The sequence below is a fragment of the Echiichthys vipera genome, assembly GCF_963691815.1.
Source record: "Echiichthys vipera genome assembly, chromosome: 15".
Classification (NCBI taxonomy): Eukaryota; Metazoa; Chordata; class Actinopteri; order Perciformes; family Trachinidae; genus Echiichthys; species Echiichthys vipera.
Window position 1 is genome coordinate 14,827,239 of NC_139840.1, and position 14,899 is coordinate 14,842,137.

Sequence of the window (14,899 nt, forward strand, 5' to 3'; positions counted from 1 at the left end):
TGTCTCTTTTTCACTTATGCCCGGCGAATAAAACCCGTCGATACAATCATCCCCTCTGACCTCAGAATCTGACAGCATGTCTGCTAAACACTTCCACGTTTAAGACTACGAGAAGCAAGTCAGTTTTCTCCCCCTCCTCTCTCTCTCTCTCTCTCTCTTTCTCCCTCATTCATTTTCTTTCCCTCCCCTCTCTTCCTGTGCTGCTGGTGTGCACAGCTCTTCCTTCTCTCCACCTGCCGGAGCTGTTGTGGCCTTGTCTGAATCCTCTGAATTCCCACTCCACTGCAGTGTATCCGCCTGGAAACACTGCAGATGCCAGTACTTGGTATGTTGCAAAAAACAAGCAAAGTAATGGGATGAAGATGTCAGTTATGGCAAATAAAACTCTGTCACACTCCTAAAACATCTCTGTCACTGATTATCAGACCGGAGAGTCACACACACACACACACACACAATGTTGGGCTGATAAATAGAAGCACGAGAGCTCTAATAACTAAGAAGGAACCATCTGACACAGATTTGGAAATTAAATAAATACAATGAAGAGCACTGTTAAAATGTCGACACTGAGAAAAAAAGGCAGCCAGCTGCAAAGTCTTTTGGACTTTTCTCAACTTTATGGCCAGCTAGTTGTGTTAGATCAATGTCGGACTCATGATGGACAGTTAATCGTTGCAGCAGAACCAGAGATATCATCTTTTTTATTGCAAGCATTTTTCTTCCTTGTCAAAATCTGTCGCCTACATTACCCATGATACAACGCAACTGCCAGTGTTTCTGTCAGAGACTCAGGTATGTTACATTAGCGGCAAATGTAGCCTTGAGTCGCTAGCCTCAAGCAGAGATGAGGAGTGAGCTACAGAGGTCTGATAATCTCACTTCGTTCTGACGCATTGGAGTTCCTCTTTAAGTTCCTAAAGTTTTATTATGCAGGGCTGGCACTAGTTGTGGGTGCTTAGATATTCGCAGGCCAGACGGAACACAGCCACTTCAGCATCGCATGAACGCTGTCGGTACACAAGCGTGACACTGATGTGACGTTTGTGGTTAAGACCATGGGTAACAGTGCTACTACTTTATGCGCATGACAAGAACAATACCGATGCAATACCACAATTCCTAACATCCACTGCGATTAAAATGCCAGCATAAATATACAAGAACAATAGATACATTTTAGGAAATACTCTTTATTCGCTTTCTTGTGAAGCATCAGATGTGAGGATTGAAACCATTCTCATATCTCTCAGTTCAATATGGAGCCGGGGGCCACAAGATGGTTAGTAAAACAAGGGCTAAATCACACACCCTGCTGGCTTATCCATACAGCTAATGTTAGCTACCATTATTTGTTAGCTAAGATGCTCTCTCGACGTAAAATATATCTTGTAGTAATCTTGTTACAATGACAACAATTTTTTATAGTCTTATTGTTAAATTGCAAGTCAATTTACCAATAAGAATCTACTTCTGAGGAGGCAAAAGTTAAGGCAACGTTGTAGACGGTGATGGTCTGTACATTAAATACATCATAAATATACATAAATACATTGCCATTCCATCCCCCCATTTTTTAAACGCAGTTTCCAATGGTATTGCTCCGTTTTACAACATCTGTAAGAATCCAGAAAACATAAACAAACATGGACAAGGTGAACACAGAGTACGGACAGAACTCTCCGTCCGTATCTAACGTTGATCACAAATAAGTCTTAGATAACTTTCCACCTTTGTTTAATGCCCACAGTATAACGAAAACCTAACAAACTATGATGGTAATAACTTTCTATAATTTTCCAAAACTGTATGTTGAGAGAAGAAGACTGAGATATGCTGAGATATCAGATTGTATCAACTTCTTGAATGTGTGATAAACACTTCATTATTGATTACACAAAAAACAAACATAATGCGTGTTAACATATTGATTAGGATATTTTTTTGCAGGAGTGAAAATGGATGGATTAAAAGGAGCATAAAACCCACTGAGGACCAGGTTTTTGTGCTACGCCAATGCAGGGAGACATAGTACAGAGTGGTCTTAGAAAACAACAACCTGAGGACCCAGCATTGATTTCATATGTAATTTATTTCAGTTCAGACAGGGTTTTGAGCAAAGGGAGGGTCTTAAGCACTTTGGTTGTTTTTCTTGAATCCTTCGGGCTGGGAGGGAAGGATCACGGGGTGAGGAGTCAAGGGGAGGACAAGGTGACTGATTGAGCTGAGGCATTAGGTCAGCGTCGGGAAGCTAAATAAAACCCAAGCAAGACCCTCCTCGCAACTAACTATGATCAAATACATCATCCGGCTCTGTCAACACATGTGTCTAGCTGGACACTATATCACTTCCACATGTGCATATGGGCCGAACTACACAGCAACACACATTAGCGGCCTTATCAGCACACAGCTCACAGCACAAAAGCGGCGTTTCAGCAGAATAATGGAAGCATGAAATCAATCTGTGAGTTTCAAAAGGTCATCATGTGCAGAGAAACCATATCATCTCTAAAAGGGTCCACAAAGAGAAATTCAACAACAGGACATTAATTGGAAACGGATGAACACGAGTTAAGTTGTTTTAAAATTCAAAACGTGTGTGCTTTATTCATTAGCCAGATAATTAATGTGCCGCAATCATCACTAGTCACTATTGGGATGAGAATTAATCTACACCAATAGCTCCATTTCAGAGAAAATGTATCACAAAGTACACAATTCTTTTCAGTATTCTTTCAACATTCATCCGCAGCATTTTCAATACAGAATTCAATTATGTGGAACACCTGAACAAACAATATCTCACAGCCAATTATTCAGCGCCTTGGAGACCATTGGCAAACAAATTAGCAATGTTAATGTGAGAGAGTGTCTTGATATTTTTGGCTGTGTGTGCTTACAAAGGCAGCAGAACAGCTCCCCCACTCTCTAGTGTTTTGGGCTATTGTTGACTGATGAATTAAAACAGATTGGACTTGATTTGGGAATTTAAAAAAAAAACGTTTCAGGGGCCCGCTCAGACGAGAATCATCCTGAGACTGCGATTGCAGTGTTTATTATTGTCAGATGCGTCGAGATTATAAAAAGTGATGTTTCTGACTACAGACAGCCATATTTCAGCTTCAGTTTGAGCAGTTCTCCTCTGCTTGACATTTCAGCTTCCAGACAGAACAATGAAAAGCTACCATGAGATATCTTGGCAAGGCTATTGCCCTGTGTATTGATTGGGCAAAGGCCCAACATCCCCTCACTAAAAAGAGATTAAAATATCAGACTTGTCTAAGACATTTATGGAGTCTGTGACCTCAGTCAATGCTAAAGTGGAGTACATACATCATAGTCCATCTCTGTGAGCTACACTGAGTCTTGAGTAGCACTGACAGAGAGAGAGAGAGAGAGAGGGAGAGAGAGAGAGAGAGAGAGAGAGAGAGAGAGAGAGAGAGTGGAAAGAGGCTGATCCGAACATTCAAGTGCACCTCCATGGGCTGAAGCGGAAGGGATTCAACTACAAATCTTAGGTGTAAATCAACTTAGTTGCTGTTTCATTAAAAATTCACACCACGTCTCTGCATGTTAATGTTTAACACTGTGAGCTGTTGTCTGGGATGCTTCTCTCACACCTTCTTTTTTTTGGTTAAAATGGATGAGATAGATTCTGTGGGAAAGGCAGGGAGACAAAAGCGTGAAAGATGTGTGTATCCATTCACAGCTCCAGAGGACCTTCATTACAGAGCAAGCAGGTCCTGTCAACGTCTTTTCATTACATGGTCCCATATATCCACCCCTGGTGTCCAAACGGTCCGCTCTGTCGCCTGTCAAGAATAGGCACTCTCGGGGAAAGTCCTCCTATCTCCCCGATCCCCCTCACCACGCCTGATTCCAGACTGCGAGGCGGGAGAGGCCAGGCAGAAAGGGAGGAATCGTGTTTGCCATCAACAGCTCAAGAGAGTAGCATGGCAGCAAGATTGATGACACCCTCCCTGAAAGTAACAAAAGAACTCCTGTGCACGAGGGCCCGCTTATGGGGCTTGATAGAGTTGTCATCCTCTTAATAAACAGCTCTGATATGTCAGCAGCAGTGGCAGCAGGAACTACACCATGCTCACCCACCTAGCCATGGGCTGGACCACCTACTGGCATCACAGCACACATCCGTGGGCAATCTCTCCATATGGAGGCCCCTGGGGGCGTTAGCGGGGCAATCACTGGAGAAAAATACAGAAATGACAGAAACATTCCTGTCTCTTGATTTCATTAATGTGCAAGAGAGATTTAAGGTAAATTATGCAATAACATCTGTGGAAAAAATTGTTTTCATCCTGGTTTTGTGGAGTCTCAACTCTAGAACTAATTAACAGGCAGTCTGTAGCATTTCACTGAGGGGCTGATGTGTGCTCAGTGCAAATAAAACCTACAATATTCAGAGTTTACAGTTTGAGGTACACATAACAAGCTGTATTTCACTGGTACGTCTAACGCATTTTAATCTATTCCGCTGTCTGCACCAGCTGCGTGCAGGCTCACGCAACCTGAAGCGTTTATTTACGCTTTAAGTCTATTTTTCAACAACACACGTATTAATGTGAGGTCGATGCCCAGTGAAAAGGCTGAATAAATATATGTATTTATATTTTGCAATCTGGGCGGATTGAATCCCACAGACTCTCCCTTCTCTTATGCCCAGCAGCTCGGAGGCAAGACAAAATTGAGGTGTTCTTGGGTATTGAGGTGCTGTACTGTATATTTACTGCCACTAGATTTCACTGTTCATCACGTGTCTGCCCTGCTGCTGGGCGCTTAGAAATTCGCAGACCAGACGGAACTGGTATAGATAGCCGCTTTAGCATCGCATGAACGCTGTCGGCACGCAAGCGTGACACTGACGTGACGTTTTGTGGTCAAGACCATGGGTAACAATGCTACTGCTTTTTACGCAAGACAAGAACAACACAATTCCTAACGTCCATTTCAAATGCGAACATGCCACCAGAAATATACAAGAACAATAGAAAATCACTGAAACATTTTAGAATTCGCTTTCTTGAGAAATAAATGCGAGGATTGAAGCCACAAGATGGTTAGTTAATCGAGGGCCAAATCGCACATCCTGCTGGCTTAGCCATACAGCTAATGTTAGCTAGCATTATTTGTTAGCTAAGCTGCTCTCTCAATATAAAATATCTCTTGTAGTACTCTTGTTACAATGATCGACTGGAGTATTTTGCAACAATTTGTGTAAAAATTTGAAACATTCTTATTTTTACATTGAAAGTCAAGTTTACATGAGGGAAGTGACTTACTGGAAAATGAATTAAAGAAGATGTAAATACTGTATATTTAAGTTATGTATATATCAGTTTAACTGTGTCATACACCAGAACAATATTAAAATAGAATACCAGATGCTATAATAGAGCATAATACTACCATTTCCTTTTTAAAATTGTGATTCACATGAGCATGAATTCTGTGTTCACTGCTCTCTGTTCTGATACTAATCTTAATTTTAAAGAATTCAATAAAAGGCAGCCAATTTTATAAGCTGCAGACATCCCATATGAATTTGAGAGACCAGGATGAGAAACACACAAATCCATGCCAAGAAAAAGGAGCAAAAAAATCATTTTATTTCGTCTGCCACTTACAATATTCACTTATTTTTCACCAGAAACGTTGTTGTCTCTGTCACGATTCAATCTGCAGCACACTCCCCACACGCTGTATAATACCTAGTTAAAGCCAGCAGGGTGTGAAATGGTATTTGGAAGTAAATGAAACTGACTATGAAACAGTGGAGTTGGAAGATATTGCCATGTCAAGATGACAGACAAGTCCTGGAATGGAGCAAAAAAGTTATTATCCCTACAGAAGAGCAGGGCTGGATTAAATATAACCCATGGTGCCTCACGCTGCTGTGCCTTCATCCTCACTGATACCAGAGAGAGAACATAGACAAAAATCACGTAAAGGCAACAATCCCTGCAGCAGCTCCTGCTGATTTTCATTTGGACAATCAATAGTAGTGCATGCTGCCATGCCAATAAGTGTTATTGCATAGTGTTTGGTTATTGATGCTTCATATAAAGTGTTTTGAAGGAGCTTTAGACGAAGACAATCCCCCGAGGCTCCTCCTGGCCTGATTTACAGCTGAACCGATGAGTCACAGAGGACATGCTGGGCATTGAAATAGCGACAAGTATGTTGTCAGCCTTATTAATTTTTAAGGTAGAGTGTTGTCCTGTGGTTTACTAGAGGACATGATAATATATGACGGCCGAGGGATAGCAGGGGTTAGGGCCTAATTGTTATAAGGTTGAGTGGGGTGAAGGCGTAAGATGTGTGGAGGGTTATTCATCATCCGCTGTGCTGAGTGAGCGAACTACAAACTGGGTTGTGAGCTTTAAAATCTGGGGACAAAGTTTGTTGTACGCTTTCCACGCAATCCTTTTCTGAGAGTTTACAGCTATTAATCACATGGTCGAAATGATTCCTTCATTTGTATCTCTGACTTCAAAAATCACTCTCCTCAATACATTATATATTGATATAACTGTTAGAAAACTTGACTTTCCCTTTAGTTTACGCTGTCATTTTTTGACCAACCAGTTTGCATAATATCCCACAAGATCTGACTTTAGTGAATGGTGAATATTTTCTTTTTGAATCACAGACTTACACTGAATCCAGGAAAGAAAAACACTACATGTTAATGGGAGAAATGCCACTTTAGTTGCTCAGTGGTTTAAAATAGAAATCATGGTCTTCAGTTCTACAAGATGAAGTCCTATGTTGGTAGCTGCTGCCCTCTGCTGGGACATCAAGTGATTCTCCAAAACAAAGAAAGCTCTGTTTTTGCCCTGCATTAATGCTGACACACATATTTTAATATTTGTCATTTGTATATTTGATTAAGAGCTGTGCAGTGGAACTGATCTGTACTGTAAGTAGATGCCTGATTTTGCAACGTAGTAAGAGTTTTTTCGCTGAATGCTTAGATAATAAGCACAGCACCCAACAACTGCAACTGCTCAAACTACTAAAAAAGCAGCTGCTACTTCTCACATCAAATAAACTAGAGTCACTTTCAATCTCTTCATATTGTTAAATGATCAGGAATAAATACTTACCTGGAGTGAGGGCTGAAGTGTTCCACTAGACTAACTATTGATTTCAGTGAATCAGTGGTTAATTATGAATCTATAAATGCATAAAAGCAAAATTAAGTAAAATTGCATTTAAATTATGCAATCAAAAACAAACAAAATACTAGTAAAACACAATATTTTGGATTAAACTGTTAAAGAGATATTTCTGGTATTTGTGTAGTGGAGTTATATGATGAAGTTATTAATTAATGTCAGGTTTGCAGTGCAGTGTTCTCGTTTCTAATACTTTTTGTCTGCCATGGGACAATGATCCATAAATGCAGGCATTTCTTTTATACCTCAAGAATATATTTGAATATAAAAACATCAAACAAAAACAAAAAAAGAAAGACATTTCGGTTCAGGGACAGGTCATTGATAAGAAATTCAACTGTTATCACTTTGTTGCTGACTAACTGTTCATATGAGAGAGGATACATTTATCAGCATCCAGGTATCCCCCTCCAATGCACTTTTGTCTGGCTTGACGTAGGTCCAAAATGTATCATGTACCAAAATGAGTCATGTCCCTTGAGTTACGCATATTATCCTCTCTCTTTAGACACAGTTCGCAAACAACTCACGACAGACTGCCGCAGCAGCTTGCATGGTGCCTTCAGGCAAATGTGACAATGATTAAGAAATGAAAACTTAACATGTTTTGGTGTGAGAACTACATCACTTACTGGGAACACAACCTGATACTTTAATAAAGTCACAAGTTATTTATATGTATTTGACTATTTTTCCCAGTTAAGATGTGATCTGTGATTGTCAGTCTTCTACTCTTTTCTTTACACAGTTTGAATAATTAACTGAACTCTACAGAAATTGTAACCGCTGTCTCTGTTCATGTTTGGTCTTTGGCATTAGTCCCGTCTCCATGACAACTGAGTAAACTCACTGATGAATACTCTTAGATGCCGTTAAAAGCCCTAAAAAAGATGGCGAGTCAAGATTATTTTTGTGAGGGTTCAGAATAAATGTCCATGTTCATTAAATTTGATTATTTTATGTGACTTGATTTTATTTCTAGATAGTTTTAAAATATTCTTATCTTAACATATTTCCCAATTTTATGAAAAATACACATTTATATCTTTCAACAACAAATATTATTTCCACTGAAGAGTGAAGAATCTGTACGTTGACTTTTTGGTCTTACTTGTCTTTGTATAGCGCTTGTAGAGGGATCCTCCCCATCTCAGGTCCTCCAGAGGTAATCAAAGTCTGATGGTTCCCTGAAACAGAGCCTCATCATCAACACCATCTTCATCTGCTGCTCTGGAGCTCCGAGTCCATCAGGTGGCGCTGTCCCTCCACTGAGCTGCAAAACAAAACAAAAGCAGAGGGTTTGTTCAGGGGGATCATTTTGTTATGTGATATAATGTTTTCAGTCTGTCGCCAATGCAGGCTTAATTACCAGTTACAGTTTGTAACAAAGCTTTTTTTCTGATAAAAAATACATAAAAAAGCTATAAAGCCAGAATAACTCAAAACTAAAAACAAAAGTTTAAAGGGCACATCATCGGAGGTGTTCACAGTGCGTACCAAAGGAATGAAACGTAAATCTGTGCCAATGTTTTTTCATACATGGGAGAGTCTGTTAATATTAATACTAATATTTTGTTGCTGAATTCACTTGGCACACGCCCTGCTCACCAGTTTGAATCCAGGGCACAATATTGCCAGAGGGCTGCAGGCTGATACAATACATGTTTGTGATTTTGATTCATCTCTCCCTCTGCAACAAAATGACGTGCAACAAAACACACCAACATGCATCTGCAACAACATTCTTGTCCAGAACATGCTGTAGAGCTTCAGCGGGGACATCCTTTGTCTTTAGAAGCAGGTTCAAAGGCGTGTCAAGCCCCTGCCACAGTCAGAGATTTTGCAGCATGAAATTTTAGTCCGAGGCCCTAAGAATTCATGCCTCCCTGCATGTAGTGCCACTGTTACTAAGGCTAAATTTACCTAAGGGTTCAAAGCATGCCTAAATGCCACAAGGTCAGTGGGTCTCTTCATAAATAATGTCTGAGGTGACGTTTTCATGCTCTTTGGTCCTTTAGGTTGCTTACAGCCACAGAGGGTACCCAATAGAGCCAATGCTTTCTCATCTACAACTGATAATATAAGCTCAAGATGCATGCACACAGTTATCTTATGATATGAACCATTACATTACATTTGCACCAGAGCCGGGTAACTAAAAAAAAATACTGCAAATCTACAGAGACATTCCAAGTGATCAACTTCATCTGAAAATGAAACACTTCTATCCTGGTGGAAAGAATTGTTTGAAACGCTCCGTTGAAACAAAACAGACACAACAGCTTAACATGTGAACAATTACGATCACCTCTTTTGTCAGTTAGACACCTTTTTCATCTATAAGAAAGAGGTAGGATGACGATTGTTGTTGTTTTTTTAAACTCAGCTCTGTTCAAACAACGGGGAACATGGCACTGCGGCGTTGTAGAAATACAAGGCTTGTACCTTTTTATATATTGAAAATGTATTTTATATTTTGAAAGGGCGTTACGTCACAACTTAACAGTCGGATGGCCTTCTCAAACTCCAGACCTCAATAGGAGATTCAGCATCAATGTGTTAAACAGCACTATCCACCACCAAATCATCAAAACACCAAAAAGGAATGTTTTGGGGGGGAATGGTGCCTTATGGAGGCCTGTGGTGTCCCAACACCTCTTAGACACGTTGTGGTTCCCCTTTAACATGTAGCCATCTGTCCAACAAAGCCAAAAAGCAGTAAGTAGAGTTCAGTCAACATTGAGTTGAGACCAGAATAAGACTTTTTAACATGCATTTTACCACATAAAATAATATACCATTTAGGTGTAGAACTATAATGTTTACATCCGACATCCTAAAGATTGTCTCGGTGCTAAATGCCTGCATACAGCCTAAACACACCAGGCAATCTGATATTATATAATAAACCACGTTCATTGATTATGCTGTAAATAAGCATCCTCATCATTAAGCCTATGCTACAAACCCCTAACATTACATCACACTAATTTCAGAGGGAGAAGTCCAGCAGATTATTCACTGTTTTAGAGTTTAATTCATTTTTACACATAATTTGCTCACGTGTGCAAACCGGTGGGTACCAGACAATATTTCTTGTGGGGTATTACGTAACATCTCCCATTAAAACCAGTACACTCGCAGTGACGTCATTATTATTATTATTATTTCTTTGTGTTGCTTTATTTTGATTGAATTCATCTCTAATATTCTTATTTTGAGCCCAGGTGTGTTATTGGGAAGTTTTTTTTCCTTTACGTTTGTATTTTAATTAGTGTATAATATAAATAAAGTTTGTCCAAATAAAAAAAAAACTGGCAGTATCGTTACCTGACTGCTACCACATGGTGGTGTCTTGCACTAAGAACTATGCTACTTGAATCTTTGAGGTTGTACATTTTGTCCCACACGGTCGAGTCCGTCTCCAACGGTGAGGCACGCTTTCAAAGGAAAAAGCTTGTTAGCACAGCATCGTTCACACGTTTAGTTTTTGTTTACGTTAATTATAATTCCATACATCCTGTCTACATGTGAGCACGAGGATACGCTGACAGCACGCGGGCTGAGCTGCTGCTTTAGGGGGCGGTGCTGCGGTGTGAGTGCTTGTCCAATCAGCGGGCCGCATCCGTCCTGGGGTCACACACTACCGCCTCCCCGACCAATCACAGCAGCGACGTCCCAGTTCTGCTCTTATAAAATGTGTGCACGGCTCCTGGAGACTCGGTACCGGAGAATGAGAGAGACACTAGCGATACACCACACGACAAGACATCGGACCTGTCCGTCCTTTAGTTTTTATTTCAATTTCCTCGTTTCTCCAGGTAATTTTTTTACTTCTTATTTCCCTGTTTTTTTAACTTGACCACAGCGGGGGCGGGAGCTCGGCTTGTACACTCAAAGTTTTCGTTGTTACATACTTTAATGAATGAACTATACGTACCATGGGCTTTTTTTGTTTCATTTAAGTCGCTCCCGCTTTTGATTGAGTCTGTTTTAGATGTGATATGTACGTTATTTTAGGTTAATGTTAGGCGTCGCTACACGAGGAAGTCCGTGATGTAACATTGCCACACCGCACCTGGGCGGCCGACTATTGTTACCATGACTACAACGGGCGTAATGGCAACAGGATGTTACAGTCAAGATGCGTTTCTGCCGAAGTTGGGTGTGTGTTTGTTTTAATGTGGTTTTCCACGAAGCGTCCTTTTGTGAGCTGACAGTCTGTCTGGTTACGTTAATTTTTAAAAGTCAAGCTCATGCTCAACCCTTTGTTTCCAAACTGGAGAGGGGAGGTGGGGGGAAAAGACTGGAAATGTGTCTTCTTTTACATCCTCAGTGTGTTTTTCGGTTACTGCTCCTTTCTGGAAGAGGAGACAATAGTGGTGTTTTTTGTGGGGGGGTTTAAGCGCCCCCCATAAACGCGGTAAGCAGCATGTGAGCCAGAGCACACCGAGGTCTCACACCGGATCTGCTCTTCTTCTCCTCAGGTGTGTTGTAGTAGGAAATAAGATGGCCACGTCCTCCAGCGCCACGTTGAGTAAAACTGTCAAGCAGCAGTACATGGAGCTCCCTCAGGGCGATAAAGTCCAAGCCATGTACATCTGGATTGATGGGACCGGAGAGGGGCTCCGCTGCAAAACCAGGACTCTTGACTCTGAGCCCAAAAGCATCGAAGGTAAGCAGAGCTCTTGAAACTATCACAAAGATGATACATTACGTCCTACAGTGTAATATTATAGCCTCCCCCATCCTCTTCTTGTAGATCTACCTGAGTGGAACTTCGATGGCTCCAGTACCTACCAGGCCGAGGGCTCCAACAGCGACATGTATCTGCTCCCTGCTGCCATGTTCAGGGATCCATTCCGTAAAGACCCCAACAAGCTGGTCCTGTGTGAAGTGCTCAAGTACAACCGCAAACCTACAGGTAATTGAAGAAGCTCAAAATCTGTAAATTTTAACCTGTAATGAAAGGATACATTTGCAACAATTTAACAGAAATGATAACCATTTATCTATGTTGCCCTGTACAAAATGGAGTTATATGACTATAAAACACAATTTGAAAGGATGTGACAGTAGTATTAGGCGTACTTGGCGTGAAGCAGATTTGATTGGCATATCACTTTAAATGGAGACTGATGGTAAAATGCACAGTTGGTATCTCATGCTCAAAGGAAATTAGTATTTGGTTGCCATCATTTTATCTTAATATGTTGAATAAACCCTGTAACCTGTACACATTTGCATGCTTTGACACAAGTTCACTAACCAACGTAATGCACTCATTCGTTATGTGCATACACTGCTGCAGGCATTTAGAAGTTGAGGCATGTACGTATATTGGTTTAGTAGCCCTTAACCTAGCAAAATTATTGTAGAGGAAATTTTCAACTGAATAAAGTTTTTGACTTGAAGGGGTATCCTACTCTTTCACATCTCTGGGACCCTAAAGCAAATCTGTAATTGTTATGCATCTTCCACGGTGGAGAAATACTACTTCACACTGACTGTTCTGGTCGGTCTTCTAATCTATTTTTTTATTATATATTTTTTAACGCAGAAACCAACCTTCGTATCACATGCAACAAGATTATGGAGATGGTAGAGGATCAGCTTCCCTGGTTTGGCATGGAGCAGGAGTATACTATTCTGGGCACAGACGGGCACCCCTTTGGCTGGCCATCTAATGGTTTCCCTGGACCACAAGGTAAGCAGCTACTTTAAGATTTTGTCTATAGAAACACAGATGCGCGTCTGGATTGTTTGTTAAATACATTTATTTACAGGTCCATACTACTGTGGCGTTGGAGCTGACAAAGCCTATGGCAGAGATATAGTGGAGGCTCATTACAGAGCTTGTCTCTATGCTGGAGTTGAGATCTGTGGCACAAATGCAGAAGTAATGCCTGCTCAGGTAATAATAAAATCCTAATGTTTGGACTTTATACACTTTTTGTTTTTATGGTTTTACAGTTATAATAATGAACTTCCTTGTTTGTTCAGTGGGAGTTCCAGGTTGGACCTTGTGAAGGGATCAACATGGGCGACCATCTATGGGTGGCGCGTTTCATCCTGCACCGCGTCTGTGAAGATTTTGGCGTCATAGCCTCATTTGACCCCAAGCCAATCCCTGGCAACTGGAACGGTGCCGGCTGCCATACAAACTTTAGCACAAAAGAGATGAGGGAAGATGGTGGATTGAAGTGAGTGTCAAAAAGCGTCATGGAAGTTTGACATCTCTGCTAATGTGGGTTTTTTTTTATTTCTGATGGGAATCATTTCTGCTTTCAGAGCCATTGAAGACTCCATTGAGAAGCTCGGGAAGAGGCACAGCTATCACATCCGTGCCTATGATCCCAAAGGGGGGCTCGACAATGCCCGCCGTCTCACTGGCCGTCATGAAACCTCAAACATCAACGAATTCTCTGCAGGAGTGGCCAACCGTGGCGCCAGCATCCGCATTCCCCGTAACGTCGGCCAGGAGAAGAAGGGTTACTTCGAGGACCGCCGCCCATCAGCCAACTGTGACCCGTACGGTGTGACCGAGGCTCTGATCCGCACGTGTTTGTTGGGCGAGGAGGGAGATGAACCTGCGGATTACTAAATTCACAACTAAATGACTGACTTTCACTGCCCTCCTGATTCTCTTTTCTTTTTAAACTAGTACTGTATTTTATTTTTTTCTCTCCCACTGAGATGATTTTAACCTACATTTTAATGGCTTAAAGTTGGCTGGTCAACTTAAAACATGACAAGGTAACAATATCCTTGGTAGTTATGTGCTGGTAATGGCAGGGTATGTCTTTCCCCTTGTCTTTAGAAGGGATCGGCTTTTGTAACACTGTTTTATAGCCCGTGTCATAACTTTCCCTTTCTGTCTGTCGGTAACTAAAATGAACTAAAGCACATGGACACTGAAGAGTAGAGCTGCTAAGGCTGGACGGCATGTTAAGTTAAAAAAATATGACTAGTTCATGTACTGTTAATATATGTTGACCTGCCTTTTCAAGTAACCAGTCGTCTATGTTACTAATTCTTTGACTTTATGAAGTGTCTATTTTTAAATGGCAATGTTTGATGTCTTCAGATTTTGACACACTGGGTCAACTTGTATGGTACACTTTGTAGATGTCTGTACCCAGATGTATGTTGTTCAAATGTGGTGGATCTGTCCATAATGCCATTTGTAGAATTCCTTAAGGAGTTTTATCCTTTTGTTAACTGCGATATTGTAATGCACCTGATTTGGTAAAACAATGTTTACTGGACCTGGTGGTTTTTATTGATGCATTTAAAACTTTTATTTTTTATCACAACCTGGCTGTATGACTCTTGACTTTAAGACTTAAACGGTATAGTTTAACTGTAAATAGGGAGACGCGATTACCAAATTTGTTGCTTTCAGGCAGAGCCAGGCTTTCTGTTTCCAGTCTTTATGATAAGCTATCCAGCTGCTGATTGAAAGCACCAGCGTGTCCTTTGTTTAAACATGTGTAGACTGGATTATTATTAAGAAATTGAAGCCATCAATCAGCTTTTGACAAGGATGGAGCAGAAATCCCACAAAACTGGTGCTATTTTCTTACAACTTGGTTCAAATATCTTGAACACGATAAACAACACATGGCATGAGGAACCGTTGAAGCTGCACCCTAGTTTTGTAAAACCTGTTCAATCACCTGGTGAAAGCATTGTAA

The 14,899-nt window shown here is 40.9% G+C and overlaps 1 protein-coding gene across 1 annotated transcript; it reads left to right on the plus strand.

Moving 5' to 3' along the window:
- The first annotated feature begins 10,894 nt into the window (after positions 1 to 10,894).
- On the plus strand, positions 10,895 to 14,518 carry glula (glutamate-ammonia ligase (glutamine synthase) a). The gene is made up of 7 exons (XM_083927713.1): positions 10,895 to 11,023; positions 11,690 to 11,877; positions 11,965 to 12,126; positions 12,763 to 12,909; positions 12,989 to 13,116; positions 13,206 to 13,405; positions 13,494 to 14,518. The coding sequence occupies exons 2-7, from the start codon at positions 11,712 to 11,714 to the stop codon at positions 13,804 to 13,806; spliced, it is 1,116 nt and encodes a 371-aa protein (XP_083783839.1). The 5' UTR covers positions 10,895 to 11,023; positions 11,690 to 11,711; the 3' UTR covers positions 13,807 to 14,518.
- Positions 14,519 to 14,899: the final 381 nt, after the last annotated feature.